Raw genomic sequence first — 20,457 nt, forward strand, 5'->3', positions numbered from 1 at the left:
TTGTAAAATAACATAACAATAGCATACTATCCTCTGCATAAAGTATCTCAATGTAAATCTACACATTAAAAACATTTTTTATAAAAGAATATCATTTTAAGGCAAGTCCTCATTTTATAAGATTAACAGTTGTGGCTTGAGAGTAAGAAATTGTCTCTGTGCTGATAAACACACACAATATAAGCTATTAAGCTTCTATGCATAATTAATGCAACTGTAGATGGAGGTGCCCACCTGGGAGTCTGTGGAGCTCTACATTATTCATAATCTTGAAACTGACCATGGGCACATGTTCTCTTCCCAGCTGCTGTCTTGGTTTTTTAATGCCACTGCATGGATTGTCTCCAAGCATTTCAATACTGGTGCAAAGATTATCTAAACCACATAACATTTCCAACATGAAGTAATAGCTAGCCAGGCGATTCTTAGCCACTTCCTTTGGAGACAACTGGCCTGGATCTAAGTCTCCAGCTATTATTCAAGTCATAAAAGGAGCCTGTCTGTCTTGTGGACATCCTTTGATAGCTTATATGAAGCAGGATATATATTTCATGGGATCATATTTTCACAAGCAAAACCATTTTCTTGTCAATAAGAGATAGAAGATGGTATTGAGAACTGAAAGCCAGAAAGAAGGCATTTCTTCTACTTAGCTAAAAAAAAAAAAAAAAAGCTAGACCTGTACCTTTTGTTTTGAAGGCAAAATTACATAACTTGCATACATAGGGCCGGACATCAGTATGAGTGCGGATATGTTTTTTAAGCATGCTTGGCTTCTTACAGCGAATCCCACATTCTTCACAGATGTACTTTCCACGTCCACGTCCTCTGACATATACATAATCTTCATTTGACTTATACCTGTTTAAAAATGTGAAACCAACATGTCATCTCTCAAAACTAAAAATAATTATTTCTATGGTAAGTTTGTATGAGGGTGTTTTACAAACAATGATTCCATTTTACTTCTACAAACCTATGAAATTCATGTAAATATATGCATGGAAGAACTAGATAGCATATTTGGTACTGAAAAATAAAGTCACTTTTTTTTCTAAGTTCAACACGAAAATGGATTCTATTAAGTGTTAAGCTTAGTGTTGATGTTCAAATGGGCTCATACAGAGAATTCAGAATATCTTAGTAATTTTGGATTACAGTATGAACTTCAACTAAAAAATACACAAAAGTAATTCTAAAACATCAAGTTAGAATGCATCATTTATTAATATTACATCATCTGAGATGTGTGTACTCAACACATATTCCCCTCTTCATTTGCTAAAATAAGTATAACTGATAATAGAATTCTTCACCGCGAGTTTCTAATCTAATTTTACAATACTGGCACGAGAGTGGTGCAGAAATTCATAGCTTATGCAAGAGGAGCTGATCTCACCAACTGCTGATTAGCTTTGTAGAACTGTGAATCTGTATTAAATCCCAAGGACTCTGAATCAGTACTAAAGTGGAAGTCGAAATTTCAAATGGCTTTTGGGAGATACTGTTACCTAATGAAACTAAAGATTCTATTTTTCAATAAAATTTGCATTTGTTTCTGAAAGGTTTTAGAGGAGGTTTAAAGTGATATCTGAGTCCTTTAATCAAGTTAGGATCACTCTGATTTTTAATGGAAGAAACCAGTGGTCCCAATGCTTAACCATCACTTTCAGTTTAGACTACAATGAAACATGATCTATCCTTCTGCAGCGTCCTACTAAATAATTGAATGAATATAATTATCTTCTAAATCCCTACCACACTAGAATTATAGGTCTAAATGTCATTCTTAGAACAGTATTCCTTTTGAAGTGCTCATTTTATAACTTCACAAGGTAAACTGACTGACAAAATGCCTAAATTTACTATTAGGATTCATACCAGCAAGCAATAGATATATAAAGCATTAGAACTATCGTTTTGACATTCTAAGATCTTGGCAAATGTCTTCACTTTGTCTTGGTAATCCATTTTCAGAAATAAAAAAAAAAGCTCAGCTTATTTGTTGAATCTATTAACAAGCATTTAACAAAAGAAAAATACATATACATACCAACTCTAATATGAATTCTCCTTAATATTAATATTACCTACTTTGGTAATTACCTACTTTGGGTGATATCAATCAATATAGGTTAAAAAGTAGCATCAGAGGGAGAGAGATAGTTGCAGAATAGTCTCACTCATCTATGGGTTTTAAGAAAAATAAAAGACATTCTTTTTTTTATATTTTTTTATTTAACCAACTTTATTACATACATGATTGTATGTACTCTAGACAGGCTTTCTATTTCCCTCGTACATTCTCATTATTAGGATAGTTCAAAACGTAGTTAATTCTCTAACTAAACTCATCCCTGTTTGTGGTGAGCTTCATGAGGTGAGCTGTAACTTCCAGCTTTTTTCTCTTTTGTGCCTGAAAATTATTATTGCAAAAATGTCTTTCATTTTTCTTAAAACCCATAGATGAGTGAGACCATTCTGCGTCTTTCTCTCTCTCTCTGACTTATTTCACTCAGCATAAAAGACATTCTTGCAATAATTTTCAGAGACAAAAGAAAGGAGAGCTGAAAGGTCCAGCTCATGACATGAAGCTCACCACAAAGAGTGATGAGTGCAGTTAGAGAAATAACTATATTGAGAACTACCATAACAATGTGACTGAATGAGGGAAGTAGAAAGCCTGTTTAGAGTATAGGCGGAGGTGGGGTGGGGAGGAGGAGATTTGGTACATTGGTGATGGGAATGTTGCACTGGTGAAGGGAGGTGTTATTTACATGACTGAAACTCAACCACAATCATATTTGTAATCAAGGGGTTTAAATAAAGATATTGAAGAAAATTTGGATAGTCAATTCTGCATGTTCCCCCACCTTTTATGGTTCTCCTTCCCCACTACTGTTCCCCCAGAATGCTTTCAGCTACCACCTTAAAATTCTTCTGCATTTGTAAGGAATATCCAACATCAATGTATTCTTCAATGCTATTTTGAATTTGTCTTTTTTAATGTGATAGCAAAGATTCTAATGATGTAAAATTTCTTAAGCTTTATTTTCACTTGTCTTAGCCCCTACTAGTGACATTACCTAGAGAATATAGAATAAAACAAATCACTTTATAGAAAGCTAGTTTTCTTTAAGAAATGATGCATTGAGCTTACCATGACTGAGATGAAAATGCGCTTTATATTTAAATAACATTCATTTTATTTTTAATGTCATTTTATTTTTAATGTCTTAGCTATTTTACTTATTTTCAAAATAAAGATAGAGTAAGATTATCTAGGATATTTAACTGTATATTAAAAAATCTGTAAAAATAAAAGATTTAATTCAACAGGTATTCAGGGTATGTTGTTACACCTATAATCTAATGTAAAAAGGAACTAATGGTCATTTAAAAAGCATTAACATTTTTATTATTTATTTTTATATTTCCCACATATTTATTATAGTTCCATAAAATATTTCTATTTTATTCTTCTATTATTTCTGTTTTATTTTATTATTTCTATTTCTTATATTTCTTTTAATTTTTAAATAAATTTATTTATTTAAGCACCATTAAAACTTGTTTGTAATTGGATTTCAGCCATAAAATGCCCACCCCCCTTCACCAGTGCAACTTTTCTGCCACCAATGTTCCCATTTCCCTCCTCCCTTATTCCTGCCCCTCCTTGAGGCAGGCATTGCATATCTCTCTGTATCATTGTCATGGTAGCTGTTGGTGTAGTTATTTCTCTAACTGCTCTTGCCACTTTTTGTGTTAAGCTGCCTAATATGAGCTGGTCCTTCCAGCCCTCATCTCTATTGTCACTGGGTATTATTACTATATTGTCTTTTATTTTTCTTAAATCCCACATATGAGTGAGATTATTCTGTATTTTTCTCTCTTCTCTGACTTATTTCACTCAACATTATAGTCTCCATATCCATTCATGTATAGGCAAATTTCATGACTTTATTTTTTCTAACAGCTGTGAAGTATTCCATTATGTAGATGTTTAAGAAATGACTGGGAGAAAATATATAACACAGGTAATGAAAGGCAAAAGTAATTTAAGATATGGTCATAATATTTCTTGATCATCCAAAGAGTAGTAAAATGTTCACATGTGCTTTTCCATTTGTCTTTGTTAATGGAGATGAGCTGCTCAAAGCACATAGTAAGTGAAAGTCTGACTAGTCTGCTACCAGTTCTCTGCTATGAAGATGCTGAATGTAAGATGTCGTTTGTGTTATGAGGGAAGTCAAATTATAACAGGACAACTTTTTGTCACCTGAAGTTTTAGTGGAGAGAATACAAAGAATCCATCTAAAGGTGACAGACTTCTAAGAAACCAACTTTGATAACCCATCTCCAAGCTAGCAAATCTAAGTGAGAAATGTATTTCTCGTATCCTAAAATATTTTACATTTTAGAGTCACACTTATGTTTTCATAGCAAATACCATTGGAATAAAATTATACTCATGGAAATAGGTAAAGTCTAGATCTGCTACAGCGAGAAAACTAGCTGCACCAGAGTGCTCAATTATGGTTAATGTACATGAACTCATGTTTTAAGTTTCTAAAGCAGAAGTCTGGTATTTGCTTCCTTGTGTCTGAGTGGAATACACACATATAGGAGGATGTAAAACTCAATATTGCACCTATGTGAAATTTCTCTTAACTATATAGGTAAGAATAATCATTGAACTTTTCTACTGGAGCTTCTACAACTCTGAATTTAATTATTTTAAAAGAAATTAATTAAGACAGAAACTTTACTTAGAGAAAGAAATTAGAGAAACTAATAACTTAAAAGCAATGTGGAGCCTGGGTTTGTATTCTAGAGCAGAGAGAAGGCCTGGTTGGATTTGGTGAAGTCCCAGTTAAGTCTTCAAATGGTTGACCCAAAAACCAGTAAAATAAATTAACTGGTTCCTAAAAATATATACATGTGCATGACTATAATTTAACAGGCACAGACAAGAAATTTTCATGAATAATGCCCAGAAAACAGTATTAAAGAATACAGATTCAGCTGCTAGTGAGAATCTACCTATTTTTAATATTTCATATTAAATCTGAGATGCAAAAATTGATGACAGAAGCTTGAACCTTATATAAATTGGATATGTTCATTCTAAGCAATTCATGAAAGCAAAGACATGAACTTAAAATTGATTTCCATCTCATCTCCAGAAATATACCTATGAAGGGAATTTGCTTTGTGTTCCCGACCAGGGAAAGAAGTATTGGGTTTTTCCATTTTGCTTATTTTGATAGAACAGGAGTTTACCTTTGCAATTTAGTTTGACTTACCCTCCTTCAAAGATTTTAATTCGGATTGGTTCATTTTGTTTGGATCCAATATCTTTGTCTCCATGAATATCTCCTTTCCCTCTTTCCTTTAAGATATTTCCCACTAGTTTTCTTTCTAGTTTGCTGTCAAACAAAAAGGATGCATCTGGTTTCATCTGTAGGGAAAAAGGGAGGATCATTTCAGATGTTTTCTCCATTCCAGAGGAGTCTATCACTCTCCCTTACGTTCTGAAAAATAGTTGGATTTCTCATGCTGAAAGGCCATGCATTGGTCACATTTGGACACAAATTAGAAGAGATTCTTTGAATAGATATTTTGTCTTGCTTATGGCTGACTTGGGTTCCATCCCCTGCATCCCATGTGGTTTTCCGAGCCTACTAGAAGTGATCTCTGACCACAGAGCCAGAAGTAAATCCTGTGTTATGGTAGATGTGCCCCCCCCAAAAAAATAGATTAAAAATTGGGGTCGGAGTGATAGCACAGCAGTAGGGTGTTTGCCTTGCACATGGCTGACCCAGGACAGATCTGGGTTCGATCCCCGGTGTCCCATACAGTCTCCCAAGCCAGGAGAGATTTCTAAGGGCATAGCCAGGAGCAACCTCTTAGCATCACCAGTTATGGCCCCAAAATTTCTAAATATAATTTAGAAAAAATATATTTTCTAATAATAATAATAATAAAATAATAATATTTTCTAATAATATATTTTCTAATAATAACTAATAATAATATAATTTCTAAATTACATTTAGAAAATAATATTGTCAATGAGAATAAACTCAGAAGTTTGCATAGGCCAGTTGACCACTTGCTCATTCTCCCAGCTCTCCTTCAGCATCCACTCCCTGTTTAACATCTCCAATCCCATAATTCCTGAGTTTCTCACACTGAAATGAAAGTCAATCAGTTATGTCTTTAATACAAGATCAGAGATGACCCCACAGAAAGGAGTCCCTGGGGTAGAAGTTCACACCTGAGTAAAGGAGCTAGTTTGTGCAAAGAATTTCTCCCTGACTCTCTTATTAAGTTCAGGATCAGCGGGTATTTCTCACCCAAGCTTAGGGTCAGTACTGACAAGTCTACCCAATCTCTGAGCATTGTTTTACTTGTACTTTCCAGACGTAAAGAGTTGTGTATTCTGCTCAACCATCAAATCCACAACAAAGAATGAATTGGGGAAAATGATCTACATTACCTGAGCAAACTGCTTCCAAGCACTTGAGGATGTAAGTTTGCCAGTTCCGGGCCTGTGCATAGCAGCCAGAGTATAAATTTCTGCAGTGATTTTTTGCTTGGACCTCAGAAGAGCCAGCGTGGTCTTGGTATTCAATCCTGATGGATTTGGATTGCAGGAACTAATGCACCATGAAGCATAAACTGAGGATTTGAAGGTGGCCTGTTGCATGGAACTGGGTTTTGTATAATTCAAGAAGCACCAACTCACAGTAGTTGTTGTCCGCAGACTGGGGAACTGAAGAATCTGCTGGAAATCTGCCACATCCGTGAGAAGAAGAGTTGAGTTTGCCCCCTTGCCAGTGGGGCCTGAGGCCATATGCACCAGCATGCCAATAGGAAGCCTGTGACCCTTCCTCTGCTCTTCCAGCTTACTGTCTCCAGGCAGCAAGGAGGAACTCTGCGGGCTCATGCTCATGTCCGATGAGGTCTCATCAATATCTAATTCATCAGAGGACTCTTTACTTTCTGAGGGTTCGCAGGACTTCTGCCCTAGAAGAGGTGCCCTGGAGCTTGGAGGGAATGACTCCCTCAAAGGTGCATTGGCTGGAGGGTGATCTTGAGACGAGGAAGGGGACAGTGAGGAGAAGGAAGAGGATGCAGACTGGGAGCCATCTTTGGGCTCGGAAGCACAGCCCTGCCGGACCAGTTGGGGTTTCTGAGGGCGAGAGAGATCCTTCTTGATGTCCGAGTTGGTGAGCTCCACCGCGCTGAGCTCTTCTACAATCTGCCCATACATCTTTTCTTCTTTCACCCTTTTCTGCTGCTTGGTTTCCATGAAGAGCTCTAAGCTGCTGGCGGGAGAGAGCATGCGCTTGCTGCCCCCCAGGCTGGCCATACTGTCTGAGGTGGATGGTAAACAGAGGGGGATAGAGGATTCTAAGCCCAGGGGTAAGGTCTGGGGGACTTTCCAGATGGGGTATTTTTCCAAGCCTGCATGCTGTCCCAGGACCTGGGCGATGTTAAAGCCCATCCCTTGCATGGCCGCGTTGGTCACCAGTGTTCTTTGGGTCACATTTTCATCAACTTTGCAAATGACGATGGCAGGGCTGTTCTGCCCAAGGATCTGAGAAATGCTTGTGTACATGACACTCCCATAGGATGGCACATGGGTCTGGATCCTCACTGGAACCACCGTTCCTGGCAAGGACTGCAGCGAGCTAGATTTGGCCGAGCTGAAATCTTCGGGAAGAATCTGCTCTGAGGGAGTATCCGTTGATTTGGAGCTCTGGTCTGGTGGGAACTTGAGAAGAAGGCTCTTTGAAGGTAGCCCTGATGTTCCTGCATAGCCCAGGCTGGCTGGCTCTTTTGGATGTGCATAATCAGAGGATTTCTTGCCCGCGGGCTCAGCCACGTGTTCTAAGGGGTAGGCAGGAGGCATTTCGGCCTGGAAAGAAGGCTTGCCGTAGCTCTTCGGAGGGTGCTGAGCAAGGGGATGTGGAAAGTGTGCCTGCCACCAAGGGGGTTGCTGAGCCGGTAGATGAACCATGCAGACAGTTGGGTACTGAAACTGAAACAAGGCGTTCTGGATGGGAGAGAAGGGGAGAGACTCTTGGTGTGCAAAGAAGGGTGGCTGCTCGGATAAGTGCTTGCTGGGGATGTAGGGGGCAGGCGGCATCAAGGGGTTGCGCAGGGGTTCCTGACTGTCCATGTGCATGAGGGGCGGCTGGGCCAGGTGGAGCGTGCCTGAGCTCAGCGGGGCACAGGGTGCCAGCACCTGCTTCCCTGACTCCTCGCCGGCCTGCAGAGGCGGGAGGACGGGGCAGGCGGCGGGGTGCCAAGCAGACCTGAGGCCTGCAGCTGCAGCAGCGTGCAGATGCTCCAGCTGTTCTTGCTTGACGCTCAGGTCAGCCCCGGCCTCCCCCTGGGCCGTCTCGGGAGAGCCACTGAAGGACGCCTGTCGCACCAAGAAGCACTTCTTCCTCTCCCTGGACGGGGACAGGGTGGAGGCCGCAGCTGCTGCCCCCGGGGCATGGGACAGATTCCCATAATCGAAAGACTTGCTCCGGATCTCAGGGACTTCGGGAGGGTGAGGACAGGGCATCTGCTCCGAGGAGCAACGTCGCATTTCCTTCTGGTGATGATGGCCTGGCACCGACAGGGAGTAGGAGCCCCCGGGGACCGTTAAGAACTCCGAGTGCTTGCCCAGCTCCTCCTGCTTGTTGGGGGGCAGCACGGGCAGCTTCAGGGGGTCGTCTCTGTCGAAGGACATGGAGAAGCTGGAGCTGTGGGACAGGTTGCTCTCTTGACTGGGGCTGCGAGAGAGGCCAGTGCCTGCGGACTCGAAGCTGGACTCCCCAGAGGAGTGCTCCATGTCTGCCAGACGCAGGCGCTTCTTCTTGGGGGGCAGCTTCTCTGCAGGCAGCTGGGACAGGGTCTCGCTTCTTTGGGGCCACTGGAACTCCTCCACCGGCTTCTCCGCGGCCTCTTTGCTGGGGACTTCCTTCTCTTTGTCGGGTTTGTCGGGCTCCTCGGTCACTCGGATCTCGGGGACCTGGATGTTGTGTTGGCGCACCAGGCGGGGCTGTGATTGCAAAGAGGGCTGGGGGGCCCCGGGTTGGGCAGGGGAGGGTCGGGCACCGCTGTCCGTTCCCTCTGCAGCCTGGGGCCACTCTGGGCTCACGGGGGCTTCTGCGATGGCATCGCTGTCACCCACCTCTGAAGGCGACGACGAAGAGGCCTTCTCCTGGCCACTGCTACTGCTACTGGGGCAGGCCACCAGCTCTGCCGATTCGGACCTCTCGAAGGAATTGGGACGGCTCAGCGAGTTGGTGTGCTGGATCACAGAGATCACATTCCCAGGGGGCTTCCTGCTGCCCCCCAGTTCGGGCATCTTCTCAGCAGCTGCGTCAGGGCCCGAGCAGACCTCATCTGAGCCCAGAGAGGGGCTGGCAGAGAGCATCAGGGCCCTGGTAGGGTCAAAGCGTTCTGCATGCCCCAGTGAAGCCAGGTCGTAGGGTGGTGCCACCCCCGGAAAGCCGCTCCGCATGCCATCCTGCGTTGGCACCTGGGGGTCGTACTCGCTGCCCCCTGCACCACCTCCGCAGATCATGGGTGAGTCCTCCTCATCACCCACACTCTTCTCCTTGCGACGCTTGCGGGTCTCGCAGGTGGTGCCAAAGAGGGTAGGCACGGTGGGCAGGGGCACAGCAGGGTCCATGAAGTAGTCCCCGCTGTGTTTCAGAGCGCCCAGGCAGGCCACGTCCCTGTAGGTGGCCTTGGGGGTGTCCGGGTCCTCCCACTTCTGATAGGACTTCCTGCAGATGTCATACTCATAGCCAAGCCTGTTCTCTGGAATCAGTTTCTTCTCCTTGATGGACGAGCCTGCCAGCGTTCTGGCCACCCTGCCATGGTGATGGTGGTGGTGGTGGTGGTGGTGGTGGTGATGCTGATGGTGGTGCTCAGCCTCCGGGTGCCCCTCTTGCACCGAGGGCAGCTCGAAGGCTGCCTGACGTCTCAGCATGCGCTGCTGGGGGATGCCCACCGTGCCCGGGTAGAACACGTCGTCCGAGCCGGTAATGCGTTCATCGAACGAGTGGCTTCCTCGCAGAGAAGGGGGGACACTGAGGTTGGTGGCCGAAGAGGTGGGCATGGAGTTGCTTCGAATAAGTGGGGATGAGTCTCCCGGAGCTTCCAAGAGTGTTGGGTTGCTGCCTGGCAAAATTGCACCCCCAGGATAGAGCTTGCCTTCGTGCCTGAAGGAAGCTGCGAGAGGCTGGGAAGGCCTCGACTCACTGTTGAACTTAGAGGACTTGAGTAGGCCTGTCTGGGTCGGCTCCAGGTCCCCCTTGCTAGAGATGAGCTGGGACACAGGATCCTCAAACATCTGAACGTCTAACCTGGTATTGACTTGGGGGAACGGTTCCATCAGGCCCTTTCTCCCCATCTGGGCCCGCTCCTGGCTGGCCGACGTGACACTGAGGGTATTCCTGGGGCTCAGCCGACCGTATTTGCCGAAGATGATCTCCTCGTAAGACTTGGCATTGGTGTTGGGGGGGCTGATCTGCTGCTCTGCACTCTCGGAGCGAGAAAAGTAACCTGAGTCGGTGCTCCCTTTGCTGTGCGGGCTCAGGAGATTGAGGGAAGGCTCAGAATCCTGGCCCTTCTTCTCTGACAGTCTCAATGCAAGCTTCTGCTTCACCGTGTGGGAGTCGTCCACCTTCGAGCTCAGAGAGGAGGTGGGCAGCAGATCCGAGCCTATGTAGGGTGAGTTTTCATTGGGTAAGGATAGCCCGCTCTTGGGGATGATCAAAATGGGCACTTTCACCTGGCCACCCAACGAGTCCTCCAGAGACCCAGGGTAGCCGGTCCTGCCAGTGATGTCCAGTGGGATAGGGGGCCCGGGGCTCATCTTGTCGGCAGCCTCCACAAAGAGAGAACTCTCTTCATCCGTGTCTGTGCTCTGTTCTCCGTCTGAATGGATTTCTGCCTCGACATCAATAAAACCGGCCTCCAGGTCCAATTTAGAGACCGCCGAATCTGTGAAAGGGACCAGGCCCGCCTTGATGGCATGGGCATGAGACTTCCTGTGCTTGTACAAGTTGCTCTTGGTCTTGAAGGAGAAGCCACAAGGGATACACGGGTATGGCCGCTCACCCGTATGGGACCTGATGTGTTTCTTCAGTACACTGGGTTTGGCACACGCCCTACTGCAGTAAGGGCAAATGTACTTGCCGGGTTTTTTGGGTTTGTGCTCTTTCTTGTGAGTGTCTTCAGACTGATCGAGACTTTTCTGGGAGTATTGGCTATAAGCGGGATTCAGACTAGAGATCTTTTTTCGGGGATACCCACCGCTGTGGCCAGGGATGGGAAAAGAAAATAAGTCCTCAGAGGCAATGGATGGCAAAGGGCCAGGGAAAAGCCAGGGAGGGCCCTCGAGGCTGTGGTGGGGCTTGTTGCTGTGCATGGCCCCCTGTGGCAATGAGTGCTGAGGGAAAGAGAGTGAATGTTGGCATGAGTAAGGAGTCGGTCGGTGTGGTGTGTATTGCTTCTCTGTGACCTGCTGGGCCACTTCGCCAGGAGAGGCCAGTTTTCCCGAACCAAAGAGTTGTGCCGATGATGCGGTGTTTCCAATTTGCGCAGGATCTAGTTGGGGCTGTCGCTGTCCTTCTTGACTGCCAAAAGTGCTCATCTTAATAATAGCTGATTGTTCCTGTCTCCATCTACCTGATACTTTCTCAGTTTCTCCAGATCTTGAGGTAGCTTTTTGCACGAGAGCTGGGTCCCCAGTGTCCATTTTGTTATCACAAAGTCTTAAGTGCTAGTGGCTTGAAAGCCCTGCAGACTCATGGAGTGTCCTTGAAGCTGTGCTTTTCAAAACTTGCTCGCTTCCATGTTGCTGAGTGTCTACACGCGTGCTGAGTACTCCTCTTCGAAACCTTCCACACCCACCCGTAGTCTATGGGCATTAGTTGGCTCTGTCCTTGACCAGGGCTATAACACAGTTCTCTCCATTGTAGAAAGGGCCACCAAAAAGCTAAGTGCAAATCGATCGAGATTTCTTATGGCATTTGAATATTTTCAAAGAGGATGTAAATGGGATGAGAAATAGTCCTGGAGAAATCTGGCTCATCAGCTAGAGCAAAGGTCGATTGCCAGTTTCAGTAGGATAGAATGATCTGGAGGAAAAGGAAACAGGAAAAAACTGTCAGAACAACTATCAAGTAAGGAACCAAAACCCACCCTCTATGATTTTATACCTTTGAGAATTCAGATATTAATCTTATGATAAAGGATAATAATTTCAAACTTAGTATAAGGCATATGTATAAAAATCTTCGATCTTGATGTTGGTCATCCTTTTAAATACTCTTTAGTTTTAGTCAGGATTTTATTCAAAGGCAAACTTTTATAGATAATATCTATAAAATCATTAAGACTTAAAAGTAGTCATGCAAATAGTCATTTCTAACAAGTTTTTTGACATAAAAGTGAAGTATGTTATCCATTTTTACATGTGTTTGGTAGCCTTTGTGTAAAAATAGAATGTAAATTACTAAGTAACTAATATACCTATTATCTTGAATAAAATGTTTTATTAATTAATCAATATAGTGATTAGTAGAGATAGGATAAGGCTATACAAATAAAAAATTACTACAAAACTTTGGAAAGAAAAAATCATTTAAATGAACAAGATAAAGATCTTCACAGTATGACTGGAAGACCATATGATCTGGAGAAAATAAGAAAATATCATATGGGCCCGGAGAGATAGCACAGCGGTGTTTGCCTTGCAAGCAGCCGATTCAGGACTAAAGGTGGTTGGTTCGAATCCCGGTGTCCCATATGGTCCCCCGTGCCTGCCAGGAGCTATTTCTGAGCAGACAGCCAGGAGTAGCCCCTGAGCACCGCCAGGTGTGGCCCAAAAACCAAAAAAAAAAAAAAAAAAAAAAAAAAAAGAAAATATCATTATGGGTCAGAAGCTAACTAAATGGTCAAGGATATATCTCTTGCTTGCATAAGAGCCTGAGATTGACCCCCAGTATCAGATGCCCCCACTCAAACACAGTGAAGGTTGTCCTAGTGACCTTAGCACCAGAATGGTACCTCATTACTGGGTCCATGCACTGAACCATCAGGCCCAGTTAGCCAAGTATCTCTTGGGATGGTTGCTAGGGTCTTGAAGCATTGCTTGGGAATTCTTTCTCCTAAAATGAACATACATATATAAATAAAACTTCCTGATTACCTGAATTGTTGAGAATTTGCGTGGACATGATTGTCTTGACGCTTTCTGGATAGAAGATAAATATAATTAGGAAAAATTGTTCCATTAAACACAAGTTTACTCTATACAAATATAAATTTAGAGTTGATCAGGCATATCATGGCAATGATAAAGGCCATAAAAATAGACACTGTATGAGAAATAACTCAAGAGAAAACTGCTGAAACTCCACAAAGATACAAAATATTTTTAATCAAAGAATCTTAAGATTATTGTTTCTAGGTCACACCAGTTGTGTTCTGGGCTTACTCCTGACCCTGTGCTTAGAAAATCATTCCTGGCAGGGCTTGGAGGATCATAATTAGTGCAGGGATCCCACCCAGGTTGGCAGAATGCAAGCCAAGTGCCCTATCTGCTATATTATATCACTCCCGTACTAACATCTGAATTTGACATGGTTCTAATTCCTCAGATATAAAAAAAAAAAAAAAAACTAGGAAAAGATGATAGTTTTAATGTCTATAGAATAGGGTCTGCCAAACATCAATTAGGGAGCCCTGGGGCCATTCAGGAAAATACCAAAGGCATCTATGCCCTTTAATTCGTGTTGCTCAGAAGGTTACTCCTGACATGGTGCTTTGAGGTCACTTTTTGTGATACCCCAGGTTTGATTGTCTATATAGGGCATGGAACCAATGCCTCCAACATGTGCTTTGCCCTTTGATTTTTCTCCCTACTCTCCCTGTCTCTTAAGTTTCACATTTTAAACTGAACATATAGGTTTGAACATTTCAAAGAAAACATTTCCTTTTTTTTTTTTAAGAAAATTTGCATGACAGTAATGTGGGAACATCCTTCAGATGTGTATGAGTGGCCTTCAAACTTGACTACTTAGAAAGGATCAATGTAAAGTGTAAACTCAATTATTAAAATAAATTTTAAAAAAGCATGGCAATAATGGACGTTTTATCCTTAACATTATTTTTACTAAATTCCTGAATTAATTTCAAGTAGAGCCCTACAGAGCTGCAGAAAGACACTTTTAAAAAGACACTCAGGTGCAAAAAAAAATTAATTTACCTGTTTGGGTAAAAAATGATAATGAATGGGTTGCTAGTAATCTCATTCGAGGAAAAGGATATACTTATGTTTCCACAGATGACAACCCTGCCAAGAAACTCTATGTATTACACCTTGTCAGAAGCAGGACTCTCACAAATGAAAAAAAACCTCAGACATTGGTACATGATAAGACTATAAGTTGTCCCCCAGAACCAACACAGATAACTCAAAAGGATAAACAAACTGTGACCCCCCCCAACAGATAAGTGGGACAATAAGCTGACACCACATAGTGAGGTAGGGACTATAGAGAATGAAAAAGACCAGTTCTAGAACCGCGATTCTGTAGATGAGGGAACTGGTCCTACTCTCATCAGATCTCATTATTTAGAAAACACTTGTTACATAAACTCAATATTACAATGTCTGTATAATATTCCAAGGTTTACAGATTATGTTTACCAGAACCATTAAGAGAAGAATATTAACACATGTGAGTGCTTTCCCCGGCACCTCCACACTCTCCACTTGGGAGCCAGAGACAGGCTTCTTGCTGCCCCATCCTGCGCACCTCCTAGGGACCACAAGCCCGGAGAGCACACAGGTGAGTGCTTTCCCTGGCACCTCCACACTCTCCACGTGGGAGCCAGAGACAGGCTTCTTGCTGCTGCACCCCGCGCACCTCCTAGGGACCCCAAGCCCAAGCGGAGAGCACACAGGTGAGTGCTTTCCCCGGCACCTCCACACTCTCCACGTGGGAGCCTGAGACAAGATTCTTGCCACCACACCGGCAACCCTGAGCCTGAGCTGAGTGCAGACCAGGTGAGGAGAACCCTGCACCTGACACACTCTGCACTGCTGGGACGGGCTAGGACCAATAGACTGGGTGAGCTTGAGCCTGCCACCTGGACCATTGGCTAACCTAGAGCAACCTACCACCCTGAGCCCCGAAGTGGACCTGAGACTCCCCAAGGGCTGAGGGCAGTTACTGGGTGGGTTTGACTACGGGAATTTCTTTTCCTGAGGCTAGGAGGGGATAGAGCTCCATTGACTCCCAGAGAGGGGAGGAAGGCTAGAAAGCTAGGCTCAATAGCACTCTCAGCCAGTGTGGCCAGGAGCAGAGCTGCATCGGCTGGTAGGAATAAGGAGAAGGAAATTGACCAGACCCACTGAAGGAGGGCTGACTTCCAGATAGGGGAGGGGGGGCAAAGGAGCTAGGCTCAACAGCACCCTCCACCATTATGCCCAGGAGAGGACCTGCACTAGCTGACAACAAAAGGGAAAAGCAACGAATCAGGCCACATAAAGAACACAGGAGGAGCCAAACCTCAGCGAGCCCACCCAACAACCCCCTCTATAACCACACTCAGGGAGGGGACCCATCCCCATGCCACAGGACACCAAAGCAGGCTCAATTTAGAAGGCACAGCACTCCAAACCACACCAATAAATGCAAAGAAATATGGGTAAATCAAGAAGAGCCCTAATATCTGGAGATACGAAGATAAACCCTAGCAAGTTTCCAAGTCCACCAAAACACACAGATCCATGGGAAGGAGACCTAAAAGCAGCCATAAAGAAGGAAATGCAAAATTGATAAAAGAAATGGAAGAAACTCTGCTACCGAGTATAAGATATCTATGGATGAAAAAAATCAGTCAAATTAAAGAAGAAATGTTAAAGAACATGAGAGATTCCATACAAAAAGAATTGAAGGAATTAAAAGACAAAGTAACAAGCCTTACGAGCAGAAACATAGAGTTGGAGAAGCATATTGAAGAACTCGAAGGAAAACTGCAAACAAAAAATGACCAAGAAACCAATAAACAAATAAAAGACAAAGCACTGGAAGGAAAAGTTCAGTATCTAATGAACAAGGACAAAAGAAACAATCTAAGAATTGTGGGTATACCAGAAGGGGAGGAAAGAGAAAAAGGGGAAGAACAAGTAGTCAGAGATATAATAGCAGAGAACCCTCTGCAAAGAAACTTCAATGCAAATCCAGGAAGTGAAGAGAGTCCCTAAAAAAATAGACCCTAATAAACCCACACCAAAACATACAGTAATCCAAATGGCAAAAAAAAGAGAAAGATGAAATCCTTAAAGCAATAAGGTAGGGCACGGAGAGATAGCACAGCGACATTTTCCTTGCAAGAAGCCGATCCAGGACCAAAGGTGGTTGGTTCGAATCCCGGTGTCCCATATGGTCCCCCGTGCCTGCCAGGAGCTATTTCTGAGCAGACAGCCAGGAGTAACCCCTGAGCACCGCCCGGTGTGACCCAAAAACCATAAACCAAAAAAAAAAAAAAAGCAATAAGGGAGAAAAAAGAACCCTCAAGTACAAAGGTAGGGGCATAAGAATCAAACCAGATCTCCCATTTGAAATAATTCAAGCAAGAAGACTGTGGAATGACATATTTAAATGACTGAATGAAAGAAATTTCCAACCTAGGGTCCAATACCCAGCAAAACTATCATTCATATGGGAGGACAGACTAAAAACGTTCTCAAACAAGAACGAACTTGAATCATTTGTGTAAACAAAGCCAATCCTAAGCAACCTACTCAGAGACGAATTACACAATCCAAACTCCCGATTGTAACAAAAACCACCTACACAACACAACTGCACAACAGTCATCTCTGTCAATAATCTCCCTAAATGTTAAGGAACTAAACTCTCCAATTAAAACACACATAGTAGAGAACTGGATTATGAAAAATAAACCAGACTTCTGCTGTCTGCAAGAAACACACCTACAACTACAGGATAAACACAGGCTTAGAATAAAAGGATGGAAAGTAATTATTCACGCCAATGGAAAACAAAAAAGAGCAGGGACAGCCATACTTATATCAGACCAAATTGCATTCAACCTAAAGAAAGTGATCAGAGACAAAGAGGGTCACTACTTACTGATCAGGGGAACATTAGATCAAGAAGTACTAACCCTGGTCAATATCTATGCACCTAATGTAGAGCCAGCAACATATATGAGGCAACTGCTTACAAACCTGGAGAAACACATGAAAGGAAAGGTGATAATAGTAGGAGACCTCAATACTCTACAATTACCACTGGACAGATCCACCAAACAGAAAAATAGCAAAGAAATAAGAGCTCTAAATGAAAAATTAGAAGATCTAGGGCTAATAGACTTATGTAGGGCCCTCCATCCCCAGAAAGAAGAATATACATTCTTCTCAAGCCCACATGGAACCTTCTCCAGAATATTCCATGTCTTAGGATACAAAGCCAACCTATGTAAGACCACAAATGTAAGGATCATTAGAAGAACCCTATCAGACCACTATGGAATAGAGGTCAAAATTGACTTCAAGAAGAAGCAATGGAGAAAAACTAATACCTGGAGATTAAACAACATGCTGCAAAACAACAACAGCTGGATCAAAGAGCAACTCAAGGAAGAAATAAAAAGATTCCTTGAGACAAATGATAATAAAGAGACAACTTGTCAAAATTTGTGGGACACAGCAGAATCAGTAATTAGGGGGAAACTCATGGCAATACAGGCCTATATCAAGAAACAGGAAAATGACAAAATCAACAGTTTAAAGGATCACCTCAAGGAATTGGAGCAACAGCAACAGAGAAATCCATCCACAACCAGAAGGCAAGAAATAATAAAAACCAGAGCAGAAATAAACAACATAGAAACTAAGAAAACAATACAAAATATCAATGTGACAAGGAGTTGGTTTTTGGAAAAAAAATAAACAAGATAGACAAACCACTGGCAAAACTCACCAAAAAAAAAGGGGGGGGGGAAACACCCAAATCAGTAGGATCATAAATGAAAGGGAAGAGGTTACAACAGAACCCAAGAAATACAACATATCATGAGATCATATTATGAACAACTATACTCAGCTAGGCTAGAAAACCCAGTAGAAATCGACAAATTCTTAAAAAAAAAATACCATCTTCTGATTTTGGAAAAGGAAGAACTAGAAAGCCTAAACAGACCGATCACCTCAGAGGAAACTGAAGATGTATTTAAGAAACTCCCTAAGAACAAACGTCCAGGCCCAGATGGATTTACAGGTGAATTCTATCAAACATTCCGAGAAGACTTATAACCACTTTTCCATAGGCTATTCCATACTATCGAAAAAACAGGAATCCTCCCCAACACCTTTTATGAGGCTAATATCGCACTCATTCCCAAAGATGGCAAAGACACCACCAAGAAAGAAAACTATAGACCAATCTCACTAATGAATATAGATGCAAAGATACTCAACAAAATCTTAGCAAACTGAATCCAGCACTTCATCAAAAAGATCATACATCATGACCAAGTGGGTTTTTTTTATTTCAAAGTTAAACTTTTACTTAAAGATTGCTCAACAATCAAAATGGTTTGAGTAACACAGATAATACTAACAATATAAAATGTTCTAAAGTATCCAAGCTAAGGTATCTTTTTTTCTTCTTTATTAGAACATCTTGATTACATAAATGATTGTGATTAGGTTTCAGTCATGTAAAGAACACCCCCTTCACCAGTGTAACATTCCCACCACCAATGTCCCAAATCTCCCTCCATCACACCCCACCCCCACCTATACTCCAGACAGGCTTTCCAGTTTCCTCATTCATTCACTTGATTATGGTAGTTCTCTGTATAGTTATTTTTATAGCTGTACTCACCACTCTTTGTGGTGAGCTTAATGGAGTGAGCTGGTGTTCCAGCCCTCCTCTCATTGTCTCTGAGGATTGTTACAAAAATGACCTTTATTTTTCTTAAAACACATAGATGAGTGAGACTATTCTGCGTCTCTCTCTCTCTCCCTTTGACTTATTTCACTCAGCATCATAGATTCCCTGTACATCCATGTATAGGAAAATTTCATGACTTCATTTCTACTGACGGTTACATAATATTCCATTGTGTATATGTACCACAGTTTCTTTAGCCATTCGTCTGTTGAAGGGCAGCTTGGTTGTTTCCAGAGCCTGGATACTGTGAATAGTGCTGCAATAAATATAGGTGTGAGGAAGGGTTTTTTCATTGTATTCTTGTGTTCTTAGGGTATATCCCTAGGAGTGGAATAGCTGGGTTGAATGGGAGCTCAATTTCCAGATTTTGAAGGAATCTCCATATTGCTTTCCATAGAGGCTGTACTAGATGGCATTCCCACCATCAGTGGATAAGAGTTCCTTTCTCTCCACATCCCCGCCAGCACTGATTGTTCTCATTCTGTGATGTGCGCCAATCTCTGCAGTGTGAGGTGGTATCTCGTCATTGTTTTGATTTGCATTTCCCTGATGAATAGTGACGAAGAGCATTTTTTCATGTGCCTTTTGGCCATTTGTATTTCTTTTTTATCAAATTGTCTGTTCATTTCTTCTCCCCATTTTTTTTATGGGATTAGATGTTTTTTCTTGTAAAGTTCTGTCAGTGCCCTGTATATTTTGGATATTAGCACTTTATCTGAAGGGTGTTGGGTGAATAGTTTCTCCCACTCAGTGGGTGACTCTTGTATCCTGGGCACTATTTTTTTTTTGAGGTGCAGAAGCTTCTCAGTTTAATGTATTCCCATCTGTTGATCTCTGCTTCCACTTGTTTGGAAAGTGTAGTTTACTCCTTGAAGATGCCTTTAGTCTCAATGTCATGGAGTGTTTTACCGACGTGTTGTTCTATATACCTTATGGTATTCGGTCTGATATCAAGGTCTTTAATCCATTTGTATTTTACCTTCATACATGATGTTAACTGGGAGTGTATGTTCGCTTTTTTGCAAGTTGCTAACCAGTTCTGCCAGCACCACTTGTTGAAGAAATTTTTTCCTGTTCCACTTAGGATTTCTTGCTCCTTTGTCAAAAATTAGGTAATTGTATGTCTGGGGAACGTTCTCTGAGAACTCAAGCCTATTCCAGTGATCTGAGGGTCTGTCTTTTTTCAATACCATGCTGTTTTGATAACTATTGCTTTGTAGTACAGTTTAAAGTTGAGGAAAGTAATGCCTCCCATTTCCCTTTTCCCTAGGAGTGCTTTAGCTATTCCAGGGTGTTTATTGTTCCAGATGAACTTCATAAGTGTTTGATCCACTTCTTTGAAGAATGTCAGGGGTATTTTTAAGGGGATCACATTAAATCTGTATAATGCTTTGGGGAGTATTGCCATTTTAATGATGTTAATCCTGCCAATCCATGAGCA

At 42.5% G+C, this 20,457-nt stretch overlaps 1 protein-coding gene across 1 annotated transcript in view; it reads right to left on the reverse strand.

The window, feature by feature from the left end:
* Positions 1-20,457, reverse strand: part of HIVEP2 (HIVEP zinc finger 2) — a 43,104-nt gene that overhangs the window by 14,551 nt on the left and 8,096 nt on the right. Inside the window, exons 2-5 of the mRNA XM_049789311.1 lie at positions 13,232-13,276; positions 6,503-12,158; positions 5,307-5,461; positions 686-861 (exon numbers count right to left, since the gene is read on the reverse strand). Coding sequence (XP_049645268.1) covers positions 686-861; positions 5,307-5,461; positions 6,503-11,776 — 5,605 coding nt within the window. The 5' untranslated portion in view covers positions 11,777-12,158; positions 13,232-13,276. The remainder of the gene's footprint in view (positions 1-685; positions 862-5,306; positions 5,462-6,502; positions 12,159-13,231; positions 13,277-20,457) is intronic.

The sequence above is a fragment of the Suncus etruscus genome, chromosome 15, assembly GCF_024139225.1.
Source record: "Suncus etruscus isolate mSunEtr1 chromosome 15, mSunEtr1.pri.cur, whole genome shotgun sequence".
Lineage (NCBI taxonomy): Eukaryota > Metazoa > Chordata > Mammalia > Eulipotyphla > Soricidae > Suncus > Suncus etruscus.